We start from the raw sequence: 20,773 nt of genomic DNA, 5'->3' as shown, positions 1-20,773 counted from the left end.
TTTAACAGAAGGTTCCTTGTCCAAGTAGATGCCTCTGCTGTTGGTCTTGGTGCAGTTCTGGCTCAAGGAGACGCAGGTGAGGAGCAACCTATACAGCACTTTTACCTCTGCCACAAACTCCTGCCATGTGAGACCAGATATCAAATGATCAAAATGGGCCTTGTAAAGTCTTCAGTAGTACCTACTAGGCCTAGAATTTGATTTGGAGACGGACTCCAACTGGGATCAACTTCAAATCGGTCGTCTGAAGAGATGGTATCTGTCTCTGCAGCCCTACGAGTTTGTGGTCTGATACCGGTCAGGCAAATTGAATACGGTGGCTGACTATCTGTCCCGGTTACCAAACCGAAGCAAACCAATTCACTTCGGGGAGCACAATAACCAGCCTTTAAGTTCTTCTAACTTCTCCAGTGTTTTCCCAACTTGTTTGGAGGGGATTGCGGTGGGACCTTTTGACAGTTAGCAAACAGTCGTCTTATATTTGGGTCAATCCGGTACATTGCAGAATACTGTTGGAAAAAACAACAATTGTAAGTAAAGGATGCCAAGGGACACGCAGCAAAAGGGAACCACGTGGAAGTGAGACATGCAGATGGAAGTCCGCTGACAAAATAAAGCTTTGAAGATTTGGAATAGTGGACATTCTTCCTTATTAGTGGACATTCTTCCTTATCGCAGCTTCCTAGCTGCACAGTAGTGCATGACTGTGAAGTCTCTGTCGGAGGAAAAACAAGCCCCACATGAAATCCAAACCTACTGAAGAAAAAAAAAAAGATGTTTTATGACAGCTGGAAAAATAACGTCAGACACTTGAGCTCACGCTTCCGACATCATGATAGATGACGCTAGTAAATAACTCGGCAAGGGAAAGTCAGAAAGAGTTTAACCTAGTTTAATAGTCACAGTCTTTAAGAAATGCACAGTAGTTTGATTTAAGCCTTTTTTTTGTGCGTTTTTGTCAATTTCAAGAAGAAAGAGGATTCCTTCCAACCATGTAACCTCTCACAGAGGGAGAAAGCATAAAACACACATTGTCATGTACAAAATGCCATAAAAAGGACACCGTATATCTTCAGTTCCCTATTTAAGAAATGATGAGAGCAAGGTAGTAAAGACTAAATCTAAAGTTATTTTATTCTGAAAAAACGACCCTGTTATTTTTTATTTTTTTGGAATGATTCCAGGTTGGCTATTTACATTACTCAACCTGTCTCGGCCCAACATTGTGCAGAAACATGCAACAAAGCACTGGCTTACTTGTGAAATATTTAAAATCTCAAAGTACTCTCCTGCCTGCTCATTATCTGCGCATTCTGTCATCAGGGGCATTTATTTAGGAAAAACCGGCCTGCAGAAGGAAACGGCGTACTTCATAACTGACTCCTACGCATGTCTTTGAGTGGTTTCTCATCCCTTCTTCTGCAAGCCGCTAGAATACACATATTGGTACGTCAATACCCATCTGGCAGCATGTTTATCTTTGTAGCTCTTCTATTGCCTCTCATTGCATGTGCAGGTGTACCTAATATTGTGTATAAATGGGTATAATTTGCACTATAATTTGCAAAACATGCAAGGTTTGTCATAAGGCATAGGTTTTCGATTATTTGCTATCGAGAACCTATAGTATTTATTTATCTGTACAAACCACTGTATGGGTTGCTGGCACCAGCATCATTCAAGCATGAGTAAAGACACCAACAGGTCTGCCAACCATGAAGAAACGTAAGTATACTATATAAAGTAATATATAGTAGAGTGCCCCCTGCTTCTCACACCCCCACTCCCCAGACACCCCACCACGCACTCCCCAGGGGGACCCGCCCCACTATTTGAGAAGCATTGTCATCAGGCCTTTTGAAAACCTTTTTATACAGTACGGTTAAAAAGACTTTTTGCTAAATTTTTGTAGCACTCACAAAGCAAACAGTGACTTTCACAAACACTTTCCTTTTAGTGTTTGTATTTTTTTTAAATTACTTTTTATTTGCAGCCATCTATTTTCTGCTGCTTATCCTGTCATATAATATAATGTGACATAGTGTGATATAAATATATTGTATTATTCAATTAGATTATACATTGTTTTTGGTGTTTAACAATGTAATATCCAAAAATTTGTTGAAGATGCGTTTTTTTTTTTTTTTTTTTAAATATATTGAAGTATTTGAGGAACAATTGTCTCCCATGCCTGGCCTGGAGGAAGAGGTTCTATTTTTCTATCCTTACAGTATAAAGGAAAACTACAATGGTCACCACAGTGTGCTTTCACAAAAGTGAGAGTGTCCTGAGAAGGTTTGTTTTGTCATTTATGTCTCTGCTCTGTCTCTCATGGAGATGTTGGCCTGCAGCTTCCTTTGTCGTCGACGCCTCCAAAGCAGGACGGCCAGCAGGAGAAGCAGCAGGAGGCCCAGGGCGCCCCCTATCAGTCCTGCTTTGAGAGGCAGGCTGTGGTCCTTGGGCTGGTACATCATACACGAGGCCTTGCTGTCTCCGACGTCATTCAGCGCCACCACGCACACCTCAGAGACGTTTTCAATGGGGCCCACGCCGCCACTCCGCCACTCCCTCCCGAACCTCTGCCTCTCTTTCCCGCCGACCGTCACACTGTAGGCCGTTACGTAGGAGAAAGGAGCACACCAGCGGATGACCACGTCAGACCCGTTCCAAGCAACCGTTTTCAGGTAAGGAGCCTCCGGTGCCACGAGGTAAGAGGTAGAGCCCGGACACAAGCAGTGATAAGCGGAGGAGAGCTCAGAACAGGATGGTTGGTTCTCCTTGCAGGGGTTGTAGTCACATCTCCGCATGGCTCCTCTACTGTTTGGAGACGCACTCTGTGGTGAAACGGTGGTTGGTTCAGCCTCTGTGTCATAATATTCATCCGGGGGGAGCTCCAGGTCCTTGGAGGTGGGTGTATGGGGTCTGAGGGGTCCTGCGGGATTGGACCCTGGCTGGGTAATGGAACTTCTAATGAGAGCCAGACAGATGATTGTCAAGGGAAAGGTTCTGTTGGCAGCCATCACAGCCTGGAGGCGGTACAAAGAACATCCCATCAGTATCAACATGTACTTTCATTATATAGTCACTATATACACTGGCTAAATCATTATTTGACCCCCTTCTGATTTTGTAAGTTCCCCCTTATAGAAATAAAGCCTGTAAATTCATTTGAATTTGATCCACAAGCAAAAGGTGACTTAGTACAGTACGTCACGAGGGTTGTACACATCTCAGGAGGGATTTTGTTACAGATACTCTCCAAATCCTGAAGATTTCGAAGCTGTCACTTGGCAACTCAAAGTATCTAATTCTTCAGTGGGATCAAGTTCTGGAGACTGGCCGGGCCACTCCGGGATCTTAGGGGCTATCCACACAGGAAGGCTTTCAGGTCGAAAAGGCAAAGTATTTTAGCGTTTCAGCCTCTCATCCACATGGGAAGGGCGTTCTGGGTGACCTGAAACGGTCCATCCATCCATCCATCTTATGCTTATCTGAGATCGGGTCACGGGGCAGCAGCCTAAGCAGGGAAGCCCAGACTTCACTCTCCCCGGCTACTTTGTCCAACTCCTCCCAGCGGATCCCGAGGCTTTCCCAGGCCAGTTCAGAGACATAGTTTCTCCAACGTGTCCTGGGTCTTCCCCGAGGCCTCCTACCGGTCGGATGTGTCCTGAACACCTCCCCAAGGAGGCATCCTGGCTGGATGCCCGAGTCACCTCATCTGGCTCCGCTCAATGTGGAGGAGCAGTGGTTCTACTCCGAGTTTCTCCTGGATGACAGTGCTTCTCACCTTCTCACTAAGGGAGAGCCCAACCACCATACGGAGAAAACTCATTTCGGCCGCTTGCACCCGCGATCTTGTCCTATCGGTCACTACCCAAAGTTTTCATGACCATAGCCGGATTGGTGCGGCGTCTGCAGTGATGCGGACTCTGCATCGGCCCGTTGTGGTGAAGAGGAAGCTGAGCCAAAAGACAAAGCCATCTACGTTTCCACCCTCACCTATGGTCATGACCTGAAACAGTATTTTTTTAAAACGGCTTCAAGAGTGGGAAAATCTGAAAACGCCAGCTCGCCGTTTCCGTATGGACGTGCAAATCTGCTACAATTTAAAAACCGCCCCGTCGCCGTCATGTGACCAGAAGTGAGCTTTGACGACAAGCCAACATATCTGAACATTTCGAGTGTCACGACTCACCGCAGTCGACATTCTCCCCGTGTTTCTTGTCTTATACTCCCAAAATGTCTTATACTCTATGGGTTGGTGTGCCACGCGGTTCCGTCCGCGTATTTGTTCACAGTGCCACACGTAGGTGTGCCTTGTGTATTACATCGTTTTCACTCCCGTCTGGATGCAACTATTTACCAATTCGCCACAGCGTCGAGACTGTGGTCGGCCCAACCAAATGAAGGTTGTTATTGGTGCCAAACGCAGTCCAATAACCATCAGACGGCATCAGTGAGCGAAGGGGTTTAAGAAAAAAACGTCTTCTTTTTCAAAAACAAAATTGCCCATTTGGAATTTGCCCAAGATCACCAAACATGGGACATTGAAAGGTGGAAGAAAGTTTTATTCTCTGAAGAGGAAAGAATGAAACCTTGACGGTCCTGATGGCCTCAATCGTTTCTGGCATGACAAGGAGATCCCACCTGAGATCCACACGGCACAGTGGAGGGGCGCCATCATGATCTGGGTTGCTTTTGTGCAGGGGCGTCAAACGGTACAGTAGATGGCTATGTGGAGATGTTGCAGAGGAAATCCCTCATCACTGAAGGCCCTCGTCTTTGTGGTAATGACTGGGGTTTTCAACAGGACACAATGCCCGCCTGACAAAGGACTTCCTCCGGAGGAATAACATCACTCTTTTGGACCATCCTGCGTCTTCCCCTGATCTAAATCCAATTGACAACATTTGGGGATGGATGGCAAGGGAAGTTTACAAAAATGGGCACCAGTTCCAGACAGTGGATGCCCTCCGTGAAGCCACCTTCACCACCTGGAGAGTTTCTTCCTGGAAACACTGGCATCAAGCATGCCCAAACCAATTTTTGAGGTGATTAACAAGAATGGTGCATTTAGTCATTACCGAGTCCTATCTTAATTCTATTTTAGTTTGTTTTTTTTTTTAAGCTATGATCTTAAACTAATTAAACAGAGTTTGCTTCTTCCTACTCTTTTTCAGACATTGAATTGAATTGCGTAAGTGTAAACATATGATGTTCCTTCATGTAACTTGTAAAGCATTTTTGACACAGCCCTCGTATGGGCTCGCATTCCATTGTGCAGGTGTACCGAATCGAGGGATTGTGTACGTCTAAACAAATGTATTTAGTGCAAAATGCTTTTAAGGTGGTTGGCCATAACGTGACATTGATATTTACTTGATGATTTTAAAGTGATTTTAAAGTGAAGCTTTCGGAGGTGGCTCACACGAATCGAAACATTCCAGACAGTATTGCACAAGAGGCCCAGCAAACACACACCCATTCAGGACACAGTGCAGCCCAGTCAGCTGGATCCACTTACGGGAATGCTGCCCGGCTGTTCACAATGAATCTCACACAAAACATAACTGAAATATCTCAAAATCTCCTCACGTAAGTAGTCACATTTTTCTGCTTTTAGGAGGGTTTTTTTCTGCAAAAAAAGTTACAGTGAACTGAGTGAAATGTTGAAAAGAAAGCACTTACCTGTCGCTTGTACTGCAGATGTTTGCACTCTGATGAACTCTTTTGGAAGCGTCTCACCGCTATTCTGCCCTCCACTTGCCTGCTCCTCCTATTTATTTATCTGAATCGCCTCTCTTTAAAAAAAAAAAAAATCACCTCCTTTCTGCCCTCCCACTCTCTTCCCTGCTTTCTGGACCCCCTCCCTCCCTGTCAGAGTATAATGAGTGTGCATGCTATTATCAGAGGTTTCTATCATTAGTTTTATCATTGTTGTCTCATGTGTGATGAGGCCAGAATGCACATTATTGCAACATTGTGCACATATTTTCTCGTTAATGAGCTCCAGTTGGCCTTAAAGGGAGGATGGCTTTGTCATGGCTGATGACCAGCGGTGGCTCCAACCTGCTGCGCTCTCTCTCTCTCTCTCTCTCTCTCTCTCTCTCACCAAAATAAAATGCATGACTCTGCATGGAACATGACAACCATGTGTAAACTCAAGTTCACCTGCGCACCAAATTTGGGAAATAAACATGATCAGACTCGTCCGGTGCACAGTCTGCAAATTTGCCTCTTCTCTTTTCGGACGCCAAAAAGCTATAGCGGGGTAAAAGGAGGGATGTTGAGTAATTTGGGAGGATAAAATGCTCTCTGTTAACAGCAAGCATCATGAAAAACACTCACTTGGAACTAATAAAAGGGGCTTTGTTGACGTCGCTTCAACTATCACATCTGTCTTCTGTTACTTGGGACTTACTTGGGGCTGTTTTGTCGTGTACCAAATGCTCAACAAAAATACAAACACAACACTTTTGTTTTTGCTCCCATTTTTCACAAGCTGAACTCAAAGATCTAAATCTTTTTCTATGTACACAAAAGGCTTTTCAAATATTGTTCATAAATCTGTTAATGAGCACAAATACCGTATACCCTCGCAATATCACGGTTCGATTATCGCTCCCTCACTATATCGCAGAAATGACTTATACTATACTATATACTATTTTCAGAAATGAATGAATTAATAAATGATTGCTGTTTTGTGGTAGACTATGGTCTATTATTAGTCAAAACATATTGAAATGCAAGTGATATGTAGTTTTCTGGTCGCTTGGCGGCAGTAATGCCACAAAACATTGCGATATCACCTTACAGTACATTACCTTAACACTGTATGAAATCATGACTTCAGCCATGGCATATCCGACATGATAGAGTGAAAAAAGGTTGTAAGTTTTTGGTTTCTTAAGTTTAGAAGAAATAAATTCAAGGCTAAGTGGTTAGCTTGCTAGCTCGCTAGCTACAGCACAAGAGTTGAGCAATGTGTTGTAAACAATGGATAATGGGAGTGTAAATCAAGATTCAAGAGAGTTTTATTGTCATGTGCATGGTAAAACAGCAGTTATACTATGCAATGAAAATCTTATTCTGTTCATTCTCCCAAGAAAAGAAAGAAAAAACACAGAAAGAATAAGAACATAAGAAACATAAACATATATACCATGTGACCATAGGGGTGTTATTTCAGGTCTGCAGGGCTCTAATAATGTTATAAAACGTATTTAGAAAGTCAAAAGAAGGTTTTCTATGCTTTAAATACAAAAATATTATATTTATTAACATTGAATCCTATATCATGGAAATTCATTTATCGCGGTCGGGTCTGGAACCAATTAACCGCTATAAGCGAGGGATGAGTGATCCGGAGGATCCCAAACATGCTCAACGGGGTGACATGTTCGGAAAGTATGCTGGCCATGCAGGAACTGGGATTTTTTTCAGCTTCCGGGAATTGGATAAAGAGCCTTGCAACATTATCATGCTGCTCAATGAGGTGATGGTCATGGATGATGGTGGTGGTGGGGTTACGGTACGGGCATGGACATGTCAGCCATCGACTATGTTTGGGATGCTCTGAAGTGGCGTACAGTCATACCTTGCCACTTTCAAAGTAAATAAATTAAATTATCGCTGTTTTGTGGTTGACTGTGCCCTGTTATTACTCCAAAATATGCATTTCTAATCAAAGTTTACATATTCTTGGCCTAAATTAAGCATGTTCAACCATAAAAATGGCTAAATGGACGAAATACAAATATAAGGCATTCAGAAAACGCATTCGAAAAAGCGATATGTAGTATTGCATTGATGAGACAATAGCACGTTGTCCACAACAAAAACAAAGAACTCTCCCAATACTAATGTGTGAGTCTATGTTATGTCTTTTTGATGTCTACTACTGTATGTCTTATTTTGTGTTATTATGACTACTGTATTGAGTGAGTGTAAAGGTGACTATAGGGGTGTTATTTCATGTCTAGAGGGCTCTAATAATGTTAAAACCCGTATTTAAAAGGTCGTAAATGGGGTTTCTATACTCTAACTATGTAAATATTCCATTTATAAAGAAGGGTATCTATTTCTTGGACCAATTAACCGCTATAAACGAGGGACTACAGAATACGGTATTTGAGACAAATGGTGGCCACACCAGATACTGACTGGTTTTCAGCAAAGACAAGAGCCCAATGACCAAGACTGATTACTCGACTACTACTTCTGTAGTGAAACAGTAGGGCCACTCTCTGGCCATCCTACTGGCCATCTCGACATTTCAGGTATCACCTTATTGCCACCCCTATGTGACTAATGGTCTCACCTTGACCACCACTAAGAAAAATTTCTGGCTCCGCCACTGGTAGGCAGGATCCAGATACAGAAGCACTTTGAAGAAGTCCTCGGTACACAACTTAGCAATTAATTGCGCAAATAGACAGTCCAAAAAAACATATTTGTCATTTTTCAAGTTTCTCAAGAACAAAGACAAGTATGTGTCCTAAAAACGTTGTATAGTATAACACTGGTGGTTGTAAATAACCAGGACAGTGGCCAAAAATGTAAGGGTAGTCCCACACAAAGCTGCTATGTTTCTTCATATGACTATAATAAATTCTCAGTTATTTTCGTTCACTGTTTATTAGTGTCCAGAGTTTTCTTCTTTTAACAAACCCCTATCATAATTTGGCTAAATAGGAAGGACATGATAAAATATACACTTTAAACTTTAATGAAAGGACAGAAAAGTTATTGAATGTCATAGTTAAAATATGATTTTTTTCTGATGAACTCCAAGTTGTGAATAATGTGACACACTATATTGTAGCAGTTCTTATTTATGACTTACTATACAGTGGCGCCTTGGTTAGCGCCATTAATCCGTTCCAGAAGGTCCAACTCAAACCAAAACGGACTTTAACCAAGGCAAGTTTTTCCATAGAAAATAATGTAAATCCAATTAATGTGTTTCCAGACACCCAAACATTTGAACACTTAACACATTTTATAGACAATTAGTTTTACATGCAGAAAATGATGCATTCCCTTTGTTTTTCTTTTTCCTTCCATATACTGAAGAGCTATGTTTTATTTCCCTCCTGACACGTAATATTCCGACTTTATTCATGTAAATTTAAAGTTTTTTTTCCTCAAAATCTCCAATTGTTTTTTTCAATGTGGCCCTAATAGTCCGTCGCAAAAAACACATACAGACATCAATGTAAACAATTATGCCTCTAACACAGTATACAGTATGTCAGATACCAATATGTATCATATACACTGGTACAAAGCTTTTACAATATAGACAGGGATTAAGTCATTTTAAAGTCGATCAGAATCAGTGAGTAAGTCATATTTCTGTTCTGACATAAATTCAAGCAGATGGTAACCGTTAGTGGGTTGGTATCGGCACAAATCACTGTCACCGTCTCAATTTTTCCCCGACCACTGTGGATGGCAGCGATGGGCCTGCTGTCTTCATCCCAAGTGTGAATCATAAAGTGATGACTGGGATGTGCATTTGTGGCCTTTGTAAAGAACAAGCATTTCGCAGTCTTGTTTCAGATGCAAAACACTCCACAAGAATAAAACCTGTTGTGCTGGGGAGAGGACATAGCGCGCTTTCCAGTGATATGTCATTTGTTGAGGTTTGTCAGTGACGTAAAAGACAGGCTTTAAAAAAATGGGTGTCATACCGACCAGCATGTTTTATGGGCACGAGAGAAATAAGTTACCCAATTTGTCCAGTTATTGTCTTTTTAATTGTGTTTGTTGTGTTTCAACAATAGTTTGAGTCAGGGTAACTTACCGTCATTTATAAAATAGCGGATGCGGCACATTTTTCCACTGTCCTCTGTGGTGGAAATGAGGACTACTACTTATTCATACACTACTCACAAAAGTTAGGAATATTCACAACTGTTATGTTATAGAACAGCAAGTTGTGCGTTTAGTGCGTTAAGTACTGAACTGTGCATAAAATTAGCCATAATCACACGTTTACTGGCACCCGCAGAACAGATAACAGATTGCATGATATCTTTTTAAAATTAATGATCAAATGAATGTATCTGTACGAACTAGCTATTTCGTACTGTGTGTCTAGAGTGATACTTGCAAATGACCTCGTGCCAATCAAAAAATAAATATAAAAGCAAATCTTTAGTTTCTTCATTATTTGTATAAACATTTAAAAATATAATACAAATAAATAAAATAATACACAATAAAATAAAATACATTTCATTTAATTAAATTGCACAATTACATTTTTTTCTATTGACAAGACGCTTTGTCTAAGTACTGTACTGCAATTTCTGAGCAGCCAACGGCGCCCTCTACAGACCTTAAATGTGAATGACACCCCTTTATTCTGTCAAATGAAATGGATTTGTCTCGTTTGCTTGTCTTTGGGGAGGATATCAGTTAATTTTCTTGATGGATTGCTCTGGGGGCTGTTTGTCATCAGATAACACGCCATGGTCAGTCTTTAACAACATCCCTAATTAACAACATCCTTTGACCTAGTTTAATCCGACTGGGAGGTCGACGATGTCTAGGTCATTCTCCTAAACCTTGCATGTGTAATTTTAGAAATCAGATGTTAATTTATAATGTACATGCTTCTTAAAATGTATCTAATACATAAATAAATCATTATTTAGAATCATTATAAATTATGAGCACTACTTTTTGTGAGGATCTACCTGTTACTTTGTGCCTTCAAATACCTTGGTGCATTCAAATTTGTACATTTTATTTTTCTAATTCAATTAGCACGTCTGATTTTAAATACAGGTCCACTGAAACTTTCAGAAACATGAACTGACGTGAATTAATCTTTGCCAATTACTGTCAATCTATCACTTTTATTTTGTGGCATTTGTGTCTGTTGTCAATAAAATATATTATTTTTTTTAACACAAACTAACAAATATTAGAATAAAGTTATTGTTGCGCACGTTTTCTGCAAATGACGCTCTTGTCCAATCGGAGCGAGCATATACTGTGACGTCACATCGATGCGACGGTCGTTAATGAACAGTATAGTAGTGACAGAGTAGAAATGGGAGACTTAATACATGAAGCAATGTTTACGTCTTGTTGGAATAGGATAATATTCTACTGAGTAGTAGTACTTAGTACTACACGTCTGTTGTACAGAAACGGTGTTTTAAGGAATGTTTATTGAAACAGCGAGTGTTCGTAGGTAATGTTAGCTGGCTAATGCTAGCGTGCGGACCTGGGCCCCTGTTGTTTTGGTCATTGACGTCAGGCGAATGGAACAAACGTAAGTGGTGACATCGGACTCTTACCTTACTATCGGCTATACAAGCCTGTTTTGGTTGCCATATTAACACAGCTGTTTTTAATAAGGCTAACTCAGCTACAGCTATGACTACCAGGCGGGCAAGCTATACTAGTAGCATGGATTCAAATAGTGGAAACCGCAAGCAGAATATAAACAACATTCCTGACAGGACTGGGCAAGAATCCTGCTACGATCGCAAGCCAGTCAAGGCTGCATATGTCAGCATGAGTGTCACATCGCTGAAATCCCGCCTTGCCCCGACCATTCAAACTGCCATGTCGACTGTGGTTGATACTCTCCTGGGTGAAGTGGTACTTGTGCTCAACGAGACCCATCAAGAGTTACTGCACAAGGAAGAAGAGAACGAGAGACTCAAAGTGCGCCTGGAGGTGTCAGAAAGAGAGTTGAAGACTTTACAGGAGTGTCTTTGTAGCGCTCAGAAGCTAATAGACCAGCTTCAGATCTCATACACGGGCACTCAGAACATTGGCCAGTCAGTTTTTGCACCATCCCTGTCTTCCATGACGCCGGGTGTGGACCGAGACCATCAAAGCCCCCGTAATATGAATGGAGCTGGTGTTGACCTGGGTCTTGGTGGTTCTGTGGATGAATCACTTCATGGGTTTGAGCCAAGAGATGAATACAAAATGTGTCAGCTGTCTATTCAACCGGATGGCTCTGTGACCAACCATGCTCTGGATTCTTTTGCAACAGACACGTCTCACATGTGCACTGACACCAACAGACCAGGTAAATATGCCATGCAAAATTGTTAATTGTCTCTTTAAAGCTGTTGTTCATCATGCCAACATGTCTGCTTTAGATGACAGGCAGTCTCAGGGACCAGGTGGGACTACCAGCTTTGAAATTAAAGTGGAGCAGGGACCAGTTTCAAGCTCCAGTCAGACCAACAGAAAGGACTTACAGCGTGACAACAGAGTGGGCGATGGAGAGCAGTCATCCCACACCATGAGCTACGTTCAAGTTGGAGAGGAGGGAGCATCCCAGCATACCTTCACTCACCAGCTACGTCACCAAAGGCCCATTCGAGAATGCATTAGCGTTCTGCAGCAGGGTGTGCTGGATGGACCTAAGCCACTGGTGAGGACTTCTGGAACTGGGAGAGGTGATAGTGTTTCACCGGGCAGAGCTGAAACCTCTGCGGGACCCTCAACCACTGACACTGCAGTTGATCCCTCGAGCGATCGTCCACATCATTGCTTAGAATGTGGAAAGACCTTCCGTCTGATTTCCAGCTTGAAGAAGCACATCCGCATCCACACAGGAGAGAAGCCCTACCCTTGTAGTGTCTGTGGCCGCCGTTTCCGTGAGTCGGGCGCCCTCAAGACTCACCTGCGTATACACACCGGGGAGAAACCTTACTCGTGCTCAGAGTGCGGCAACTGCTTCCGCCACCTGGACGGCCTGCGCAAGCACAGGCGCACGCACACCGGAGAGAAGCCTTACGTGTGCGCCATCTGCGGGAAGCGTCTGAGCCGTCTGCAGCACCTCAAGCACCACCAGCTCATCCACACGGGCGAGAGGCCGTGCTGCTGCCCCTTCTGCAATCGTACCTTCAAGGAGCCCGCCGCGCTGCGCAAGCACATACGGACACACCGCGATGAGGGCGGGCACATGCCGATCACAGCCAGCGATGACCCAAACCCCGACCCAATTGATGACATTAACAATCTGCATCCGGCGGCTCCGTCTCCCCAGATGAGGTTTGGGGAGTGGGGAGCAGAAGAGGAAGACACCTCAGTTGTTGACTGTGTCTAGAAAAGTAAACATTGAAAAAATGTGCAGTGCTGCCGAGCAACAAAGGTAATCACTGTATAAATGAGGAATGTATATTTTAGCTTGACAAGCTTCGTTTAGGTTGTGTCCACATGGTAGGGTGCTTTTAAAATAACAAATCAGAAAAAGTGTCTTTCCTTATTAATATGTATAGGCAGGCGGTTGCGGCAAATTTGTGTTGGAAAGTCTTCACCCTGAATGGGAATCTTTACCGACATTTTTTGTTTTTATTTGTTTTTTAAAGGCATTTTCCTGTGTTCCATTCTTAGACGTTGTTATCTGCCCTCACGACGTTCATCTAGCAGCAGTTGTAGCAAGCAATTTGACAAAACAGTTAGAGGATATTCACAATTATAAAAGTGCCTTCACTCATTAAAATAATAATGAAATTCTTACCTGGACTTCCTAAGACTTGTACAAACCGTACCGAACTTAGGCTGATGTTTTTTTGTTTTAAATCACTTCACACAAGATGCCTTTGGATAGTCAATTAAATTTAATCATAATAAATAATAGACAAATAACATTCCAGGAGTTGAATTTTCATTGCCATAGACCTTCTTTAAAAAATGTAAGGAAAAAGTCTGCAGTTAATTATTATGGAAGTGTAAAGTTAAGCTATACAAGTATGAGTTGTAATAAGAAAAACATTAAAAGGTGTAGCAGACCTTCCCTTTTTAGATCTATCTCGTCATATTCATGTTAGTATCAGTAGTCAATCATACCATTATTACAGGCTACATACACGCAGAAATGCCATCTTTTGAACCATATTTTCCTTGTAACGTTCGCTCACATTCCGAGTTGTTAAAGCGCTGAACTGTTCAAGAGTTTAATACTCACTGTGTGTGTTTCCACAGAACTCATATCTGTTTCATGCTCTGTGATGTTATTTTTTTATCAATCATGTCTTTGTTCCATCCAGTTCCTTCTGTCACAAGAATGCTTTTGTTTTTGTTTCTACTAGCATATTGACACTGGCCAAAGAATTAGGTGCAATCTCATGATATCCAGTACAAAAATCAGCCTTTAAAAAGATTATAATTGCATATAAGTAAGTGGAAAACATGACACCAAGTGGTTTTTTTTTTGCTACTCTTTTATCTGTGTAAATATGACTGCAGTTATGTCATTTTCTCTAATGAGGGTTACGTATGATGTGGTGTTGCATACTTTTGAAAATATGAGTCTGCTAACTCATAGTGTAAATATCCACCTAATCCTGGCGTTTTCCCAAATATTTAACATGCTGTAACTTACAGAAGTAATATTGTGTGTCTTTGTCCACGTATGCTATACTATAATGAGCTCCTGCTACCTAAAATCTGTTCATGAAAAATGCTCCAAGTGTGAACTATATGTTGTCCTAAAGCCACGGTATGGTTTGCCAAGGTAGTGTCACTTCTCATAATACTGTACTCCTACCTTTATAAGAAGGCCTTTGCATGTAGCTGTAACTAAAAAAAAAAAAAATTGAAGTCCTTATTGTGAAATAACATTTTTATGCTTGTATGAATGTAGTGTACCCTCCCCCGCAACATTTTACATGTACATTAAGTCTACTGTAAATGTTTCTAAATTAAAGGGCCTTATTTATACTTGACCTTTATTGGAAGGACAACTTGTTGCTAGGATAAATTCAGGTGCCTCATGCCTAGCTGAGTCTAAAATTATCCTCTACCACTCATCTGTTTCCTTGAGCACCTGGAGCAAATGGCCCAAATGCCTCATACAATAGAGAAAGGACATGGGAAGTTGGTAGGTACAGTACTTACAGACACACTATGGAAACCAAGCAGGCAAATTGATATACATATCATTATATTCATTTTTGCTGTGAATGTAACAAGCTTTTTTGGCCACAGTGCCATCTGCTGGATCTAATGGCACTTGCCTCTGTGTAAAATGGCCACCTGCAAAGCGATACCCGTTGTGATCTTCCACAAGGTTCGTGTAGTGTTCAAATACACTTATCACTGTTATCAAGTGTGATTTTCTGTTGCCATTCTCCTCTAACCTTGTACAGCATGAAATCACAGCGTCTCTGATTGCACTCTCACATGATCCCGTTGCATCACCACCGCTACCACTGCCAGACAGATGGTGGCGGTCTGTGGACACGCCCACACACACAGATCCCAAATAACACTTAAGTAATGACAGCTGTGGTCTCATACACACACGCTGCTGATGTGTTCTTTGGTGTGATTACAAGCTTAGCACAAAAGACATGCTACATTTTTGTTTTGTAATCCAAACACAAGGTTTTACAGGACTTCTTGCATAAAGTGAGGACATCCCTCACATTTCCTCCAGGTCTGAAGGAGACACACTGGCCACTTCGTCATCTTCAGCTTCCTCAGCAAGGCACTTGTCATCTTGAAGGTGTGTTTGGGCTCTTTATCATGTTGGAAAACTGCCATGCAGCCCAGTTTCCCCAAGGAATGGCATCGTGCTCTTTTTCACAATGTCGCAGTCCCTGTTGGGATTCATGTTTCACTCAATGAACCGTAGCCGGCAGCACCCTTGCAGCCCTATACCCTGACGCTACCACCACCATGCTTTACTATGCTGGCAAGACACAATTATCTTTCTACCCTGTTGTGTTGACAGCTATTTAGACAATGCCGTAATGCAGACCTGCCAACATTGCGAATGATTTGCTGCGCTTCCAATACACATTTTGTTGCACTTTGCCGGTTTCAGTTTCGAGTTGAGCCGCTGCGCTCAGGGTGACTTGCACCTCCCAAAAAAAATAGAGTAAAAGCCATAATGCAACAAGAAAAAGCTTGAATGTTGATAACTAATAATAAATAAAGTTCGAGACACACAGTAAAACATAAGAGAGATATGGTTGCAAGGCTCCTCCAATGAGCTCACCACTCACGGGATAGACCAAAGGGGTCGGGTAAGGAGCGAGATGAGTGGTGGCCGAAGGCGGGAAACCTTGGCGGATCGATCCTTTGCTGCAGAAGCTAGCTCTTGGCATAGTCATCTGGTGGGGAAGGTGCGTGAGCTGGTGCACGAGGTGGAGAAGTTCTGCTTCGATATAGTCAGACTCACCTTGACGCACAGCAAGGGCTCTGGAAGCAGTCCTCTCGAGGGGGGCTGGACATTATTTCACTCTGGCTTTTCCAGCAGTGAGAGGCGATGGGTAAGGATGGCAGTTCTTGTTGCCCCCCCAGCTCAGGGCCTGGCGTTGTGGCTATAAGGTGGTCGGTGCCTGTTGTGGTGGTAATCCCAGAACCGGTTGGTGGACGCCATTAGTGAGGGATGCCGTCAAACTGAACAAGGGGTCCTGTGGGGTCTTTTTGGCCCATGAGACTCCGGAGGCTGCTGACAGGTGCCGGCAGGCCAAGTGGTTTGCGGCTGAGGCAAATACTCTGACATGGGAGGAGTTTGGGGAAGCCATGGAGAACGACTTCCGCACGGCTTCGAAGAGATTGTGGCCCATCGTCCGCCGTATCAGGAGGGGGAAGCAGTGCACAATCAACACAGTGTATGGCAGGGATGGGGGGCTGCTGACCTCGACTCGACATTGTTGTGGACTGGTGGAAGGATCCCACTGACACGTCTTCCAATGAGGAAGGAGTGCCTGGGGACTCCGCGGTGAGCTCTCCCATCTCTGGGGCTGGGGTTGCCAAGGTGGTCAGAAAGCTCCTTGGTGGCAGGGCCCTGGGGGTGGATGAGATCCACCCTGAGTTCCTTAAGGCCCTGGATGCTGTGGGTGTGTCTTGGTTGACACGCACGACTCTGCAGCATTGCGTGGACATTGGGGGTGGTGCCTCTGGATTGGCAGGAATTCTGTGGGGAGTACTCCGGGTATATGGGGTACGGGACCACCTAACTCAGGCTGATCATTCCCTGTGTGACCGGTGTCAGAGGTTGGTTTGCATTGCCGGCAGTAAGTCAGACCCGTTTCCAGTGACGGTTGCACTCAGGGTGTTGAGGGGCTCCGGTTTGGTGGCTGCAAGATTGGGTCTCTGTTTTTTGCAGCTGATGTGGTTCTGCTGGCTTCATCGAGCCGTGAGCTTCAACTCTCACTGGATTGGTTCGCAGTCGAGTGTGAAGCGGCTGGGATGAGAATCACCACCTCCAAGTCCGAATCCATGGTTCTCGCTTGGAAAAGGGTGGAGTGCCATCTCCAGGTGGGGGATGAAATCCTCTTCTTCACGAATGAGGGAAAGATGGACTGCGAGATCGATAGGCGGATAGGTGCAGCGTCTGCAGTGATGCGGACTCTTCATCGGTCCGTTGTGGTGAAGAATAAACTGAGCCGTAAGGCAAAGCTCTCAATTTACGTTCCCACCCTCACCTATGGTCATGAGCTGTGGGGGTAGTGACCGAAAGATTCGATAGTCCAAAACAATTTAAAGGGACCGTATGCAGCAGGCTTTTCCGCCTGCCTAGAGGAAGCCAACATTTGAACCAGTGACGTGCGGTGAGGTTCATGGCTGGTGAAGCACTGACTCCTTAGAAGTTTTTTTTTAATGTAGGACAACCAAAAAAAGAGGAGAATAATTCATTTGGGCTAAAAGAGTTGTTTTCAGATACTTCTTAGACCCATTTTTTAATAAAGTGTGTACATTTGCTTATAGTCCGTTTAAGCTGAAGGCGTGTCCTTCATTTTCGTTCTAACAAAGAACCATCCGTGCTGACTGAAAATGACACATAGGTATGCTCTGTGTCAACTACATTGTATTTATTTTGTGTCTCTGTGTGTTGGCAGTTAATGACGGCAAAAAGAAATGTAAGAGCAGCATGTGAACTCCATGCAGTCATTTCCTCAGCGCTTGGAAAGTAAACACTCTTTTGGGGGGGAGTGTATCTGTGTGTGTGTGTGTGGGGGGGGACTCAATTCCTTCTGCCTCTCTCTCTCCTCATTGTCTGACTATCCGTCTTGACCATGTGACCCTCAGCAAATACCGCCTTCCTCCCTCTGGGATGGCGGCGGACAGCTATACCAGACACACTTAACTTTTCCCAGGCACAAGAGTCACAATTAGAGTCACTTGCATAGTGGGGGGCGGGGAGGGGCTCTAGACTGGGTGTTATGTCATTAAACTAACTTACTCTCTTGAGTGTGTTCTATTTGCAGCGCATAGCTGCAGGTCTTGTTGTTAGGCCACGTACAGCATACTCATTGTAAAGACAGAAGACTGATTGTTTACAATTGCTGCTGGATAGGTATACAAAACATTATGTTTATTATTTATTATGGTTCTAATAACTTTGCTCTTCATTATACTCAGGGGAGTAACACCAAATTCTCTGCAAACATACATGCGCCTCCTGAAGGCTTCTTCTGGTAGTCACTGATTTTTTTCTTTCCAGGGGGCATGATGCTCGTTGCTCAGAGCACTGCGTACAAATAAAAACCCTTAAAGCTGCTGTATGTCACGGAGAGTGGCTGCTTACAGGGCACTAACTGCTTTGAGTACAAAAGCTAGACCCTACGTAACACACGCACCAGTTATATTATGTTATGTTGATAGCGATTCGACAAAGTTTAGCTACTAACGGTAGCAGTTATTGAATGTATAGCCTGACCGCAAATTGTTCATTGCCACTCCGAGGCCACTTTTGTGTGTGAACGTGTACACCAGACAACTGTGAGTGACACCCTGCAAGTCAAAAGGCGTACATTTTAAGAGAGTATGCTTTGTCTCATCTTCATCATTTGCAAACCTTTGGTAGGCATGGAAGGGCTCCCTGAAATGAAAACCACGAGTTGGTTCACGATGAACAAAAACTATGAGTAGTTCACATCTGTGGTTAAGTTATAGCTCGGACTACAGATTCTGTATGTTTTTATGACAAAAAGTAGGAATGCGTGCAAAGGACAGTGTGGTGATTTATGAGTGTACAGCTAGGACATATGTTGGTATTGTTAGACGCGTGATGTGCAGGATATAGTCTTTTTTTTGTATTTCCAGAGTGACACACGCAGCTGGAAAGCAACGAAGCCTGTGGTGCGTTTAAGGCTTGCAGAGGAGGTGGGGAAAGAAATGCACCAAGTGAAGTAACCAACAAGAAAAGCACTTTCAGCCTCGCTCCTGCTGCACCGCCTGCCTGGCCTGCAGCCAGGCTTTCTCCACAGAGGGTTGGCTCACTTCTCCTCCTCCTTTCCTCCCTTCTCCCCTTCTCTCCTTCTCCCCAAGCCGCATACGCACTCCCGGGAAGCAACAGGCGAAGAAAGAAGAGTTTTTGGGAACTTCCAAACATGCCACACGTTTTGGTTTTGCGGATGGACCAAGCAAGCACGCCTGAGGAGTGATTTTATTCCACCTCGAGGAGAATTCCACGGAGCTTATTCTCGTATGTGACGTTCCAGTCAGCGAAAGCAAAGCGGGCGCACCGGAGCTTGACGCGGATCGCCCCCGCTGGTGGTTTCATGCGTCCGGCTGCGTGAGAGGGGCACCGGAGGATGCCACGATGCCCTCGCTGATCTGCCGTGTGCTTCTCCTGTGGCTCAGCGTGTACAGGCTGGCGCGGTGCACGGAGCGCTTGTCCACACGTGAGCGCTTCAAGGTGGTCATCGCGCCGGTCATCTGCAAGCGGATTTGCCTGAAGGGTCAGTGTCAGGACCGCTGCGAGCAGGGCAACAACACCACGCTGATAGCGGAGAACGGCCAGGGGGCGGACACGCTCATTGGCCAGGGCTTCAGGGTCGGTGAGTAACCAACAAGCTTTTACTTCCATATCACATGGATAGACGATTGGCTTCATTGCTTTTCACTCCATCAAGCTGGGGAAAGGTACTTCAACTGGCTGTTTGTGCATCCATCGGTCATATACGTTGGCCGACAGGGGCAGAAGCTCGTTAACGTCCGAACGCTCCAAACACGGAAATGAAACACAAGCATAAACACACAAACACCATGAAGCAAATGCAACGGGAAAAGGTTGCAAATGAAAACTGCTGCAATCACATAAACATAAATGCAATAGAAAAAAATCTGCAAACAAACCCCAAAAACAACAGCACAAGAGAAATGCTCCACGTTTATGGGACAAAATGGAAGTTAGGCTACAGATGAACGACACCTGACCTTAAAGACATGAGCGGGATGCTCAGGAAAAAAAACTGACGGAAAGTGAGACGTAAAGAAAAATGGACCTTTCACTTCCGCCAACCATCCTCTTGGCATCCCGCTCGTGACTTTAAACATGGACGTCCTTCAGGTCAGGTGCCTCTGGTCGGCTGGCTAACTTGGATTTATCAACTGGCATTTCGCTCTTTCCCTTTTTCACTCCCAGATATTATTTTACTAGGCACTGACAGCATAGTTTCACTCTGCTCTGCCACAACTGCCAACTGACGGGCAACACGCTGCAGCTACGAAGCACGGGGAAGATATAGTGGACCAAAACATTGATTGTAGCTATAGGGGGGCGCTCAGTCAATATGTTTACTTCTGGTTCTTGTGGATATTTAACTGTTACGACCAAATACAAGAGATTTTTTAATTGTTTGATGACTATCTTAAAAAAAAATCACAACCAGATAGCAACATTATTTACCTTTTTACTGGGGTCCCTGCCTGCTCCGCTGCTGCGAGGTGCATGCCATGACACACAGCTGCAGATATCTGCTGGAGAGGAGCTTGCCATACAGAGAGTGTTGGTGGGTTCCACAGCCAAACCAGTCGAGAACCACTG

General features: G+C 43.8%; 3 protein-coding genes across 7 annotated transcripts in view; 2 read left to right on the top strand and 1 right to left on the bottom strand.

Moving 5' to 3' along the window:
* Positions 1–876: 876 nt before the first annotated feature.
* Positions 877–5,801, bottom strand: LOC129168900 (leucine-rich repeat neuronal protein 4). The gene is made up of 2 exons (XM_054754703.1): positions 5,689–5,801; positions 877–3,026 (listed from the first exon to the last, which is right to left on the bottom strand). Exon 2 carries the CDS (start codon positions 3,018–3,020, stop codon positions 2,310–2,312), a length of 711 nt encoding a protein of 236 aa, XP_054610678.1. The 5' UTR covers positions 3,021–3,026; positions 5,689–5,801; the 3' UTR covers positions 877–2,309.
* A 5,198-nt stretch (positions 5,802–10,999) lies between these two features.
* si:ch1073-224n8.1 (zinc finger protein 316) lies at positions 11,000–15,458 on the top strand. The gene is made up of 3 exons (XM_054754702.1): positions 11,000–11,293; positions 11,380–12,064; positions 12,138–15,458. The coding sequence occupies exons 2-3, from the start codon at positions 11,398–11,400 to the stop codon at positions 13,091–13,093; spliced, it is 1,623 nt and encodes a 540-aa protein (XP_054610677.1). The 5' UTR covers positions 11,000–11,293; positions 11,380–11,397; the 3' UTR covers positions 13,094–15,458.
* A 3,708-nt stretch (positions 15,459–19,166) lies between these two features.
* Positions 19,167–20,773, top strand: part of ltbp3 (latent transforming growth factor beta binding protein 3) — a 56,052-nt gene continuing 54,445 nt past the window's right edge. For 3 of the 5 annotated variants that reach the window (XM_054754698.1, XM_054754700.1, XM_054754701.1), the window contains exon 1: positions 19,168–19,784. In XM_054754698.1, the coding sequence (XP_054610673.1) occupies positions 19,547–19,784 (238 nt within the window). In that variant the 5' untranslated portion in view covers positions 19,168–19,546. Of the gene's footprint in view, positions 19,785–20,773 lie in introns of all 5 variants that reach the window. The other 2 variants (XM_054754699.1, XM_054754697.1) reach the window with 1 other exon arrangement.

This window comes from Dunckerocampus dactyliophorus, chromosome 16 (assembly GCF_027744805.1).
Source record: "Dunckerocampus dactyliophorus isolate RoL2022-P2 chromosome 16, RoL_Ddac_1.1, whole genome shotgun sequence".
Taxonomy (NCBI): domain Eukaryota; kingdom Metazoa; phylum Chordata; class Actinopteri; order Syngnathiformes; family Syngnathidae; genus Dunckerocampus; species Dunckerocampus dactyliophorus.
This window is presented reverse-complemented; position numbering and strand designations above follow the sequence as displayed.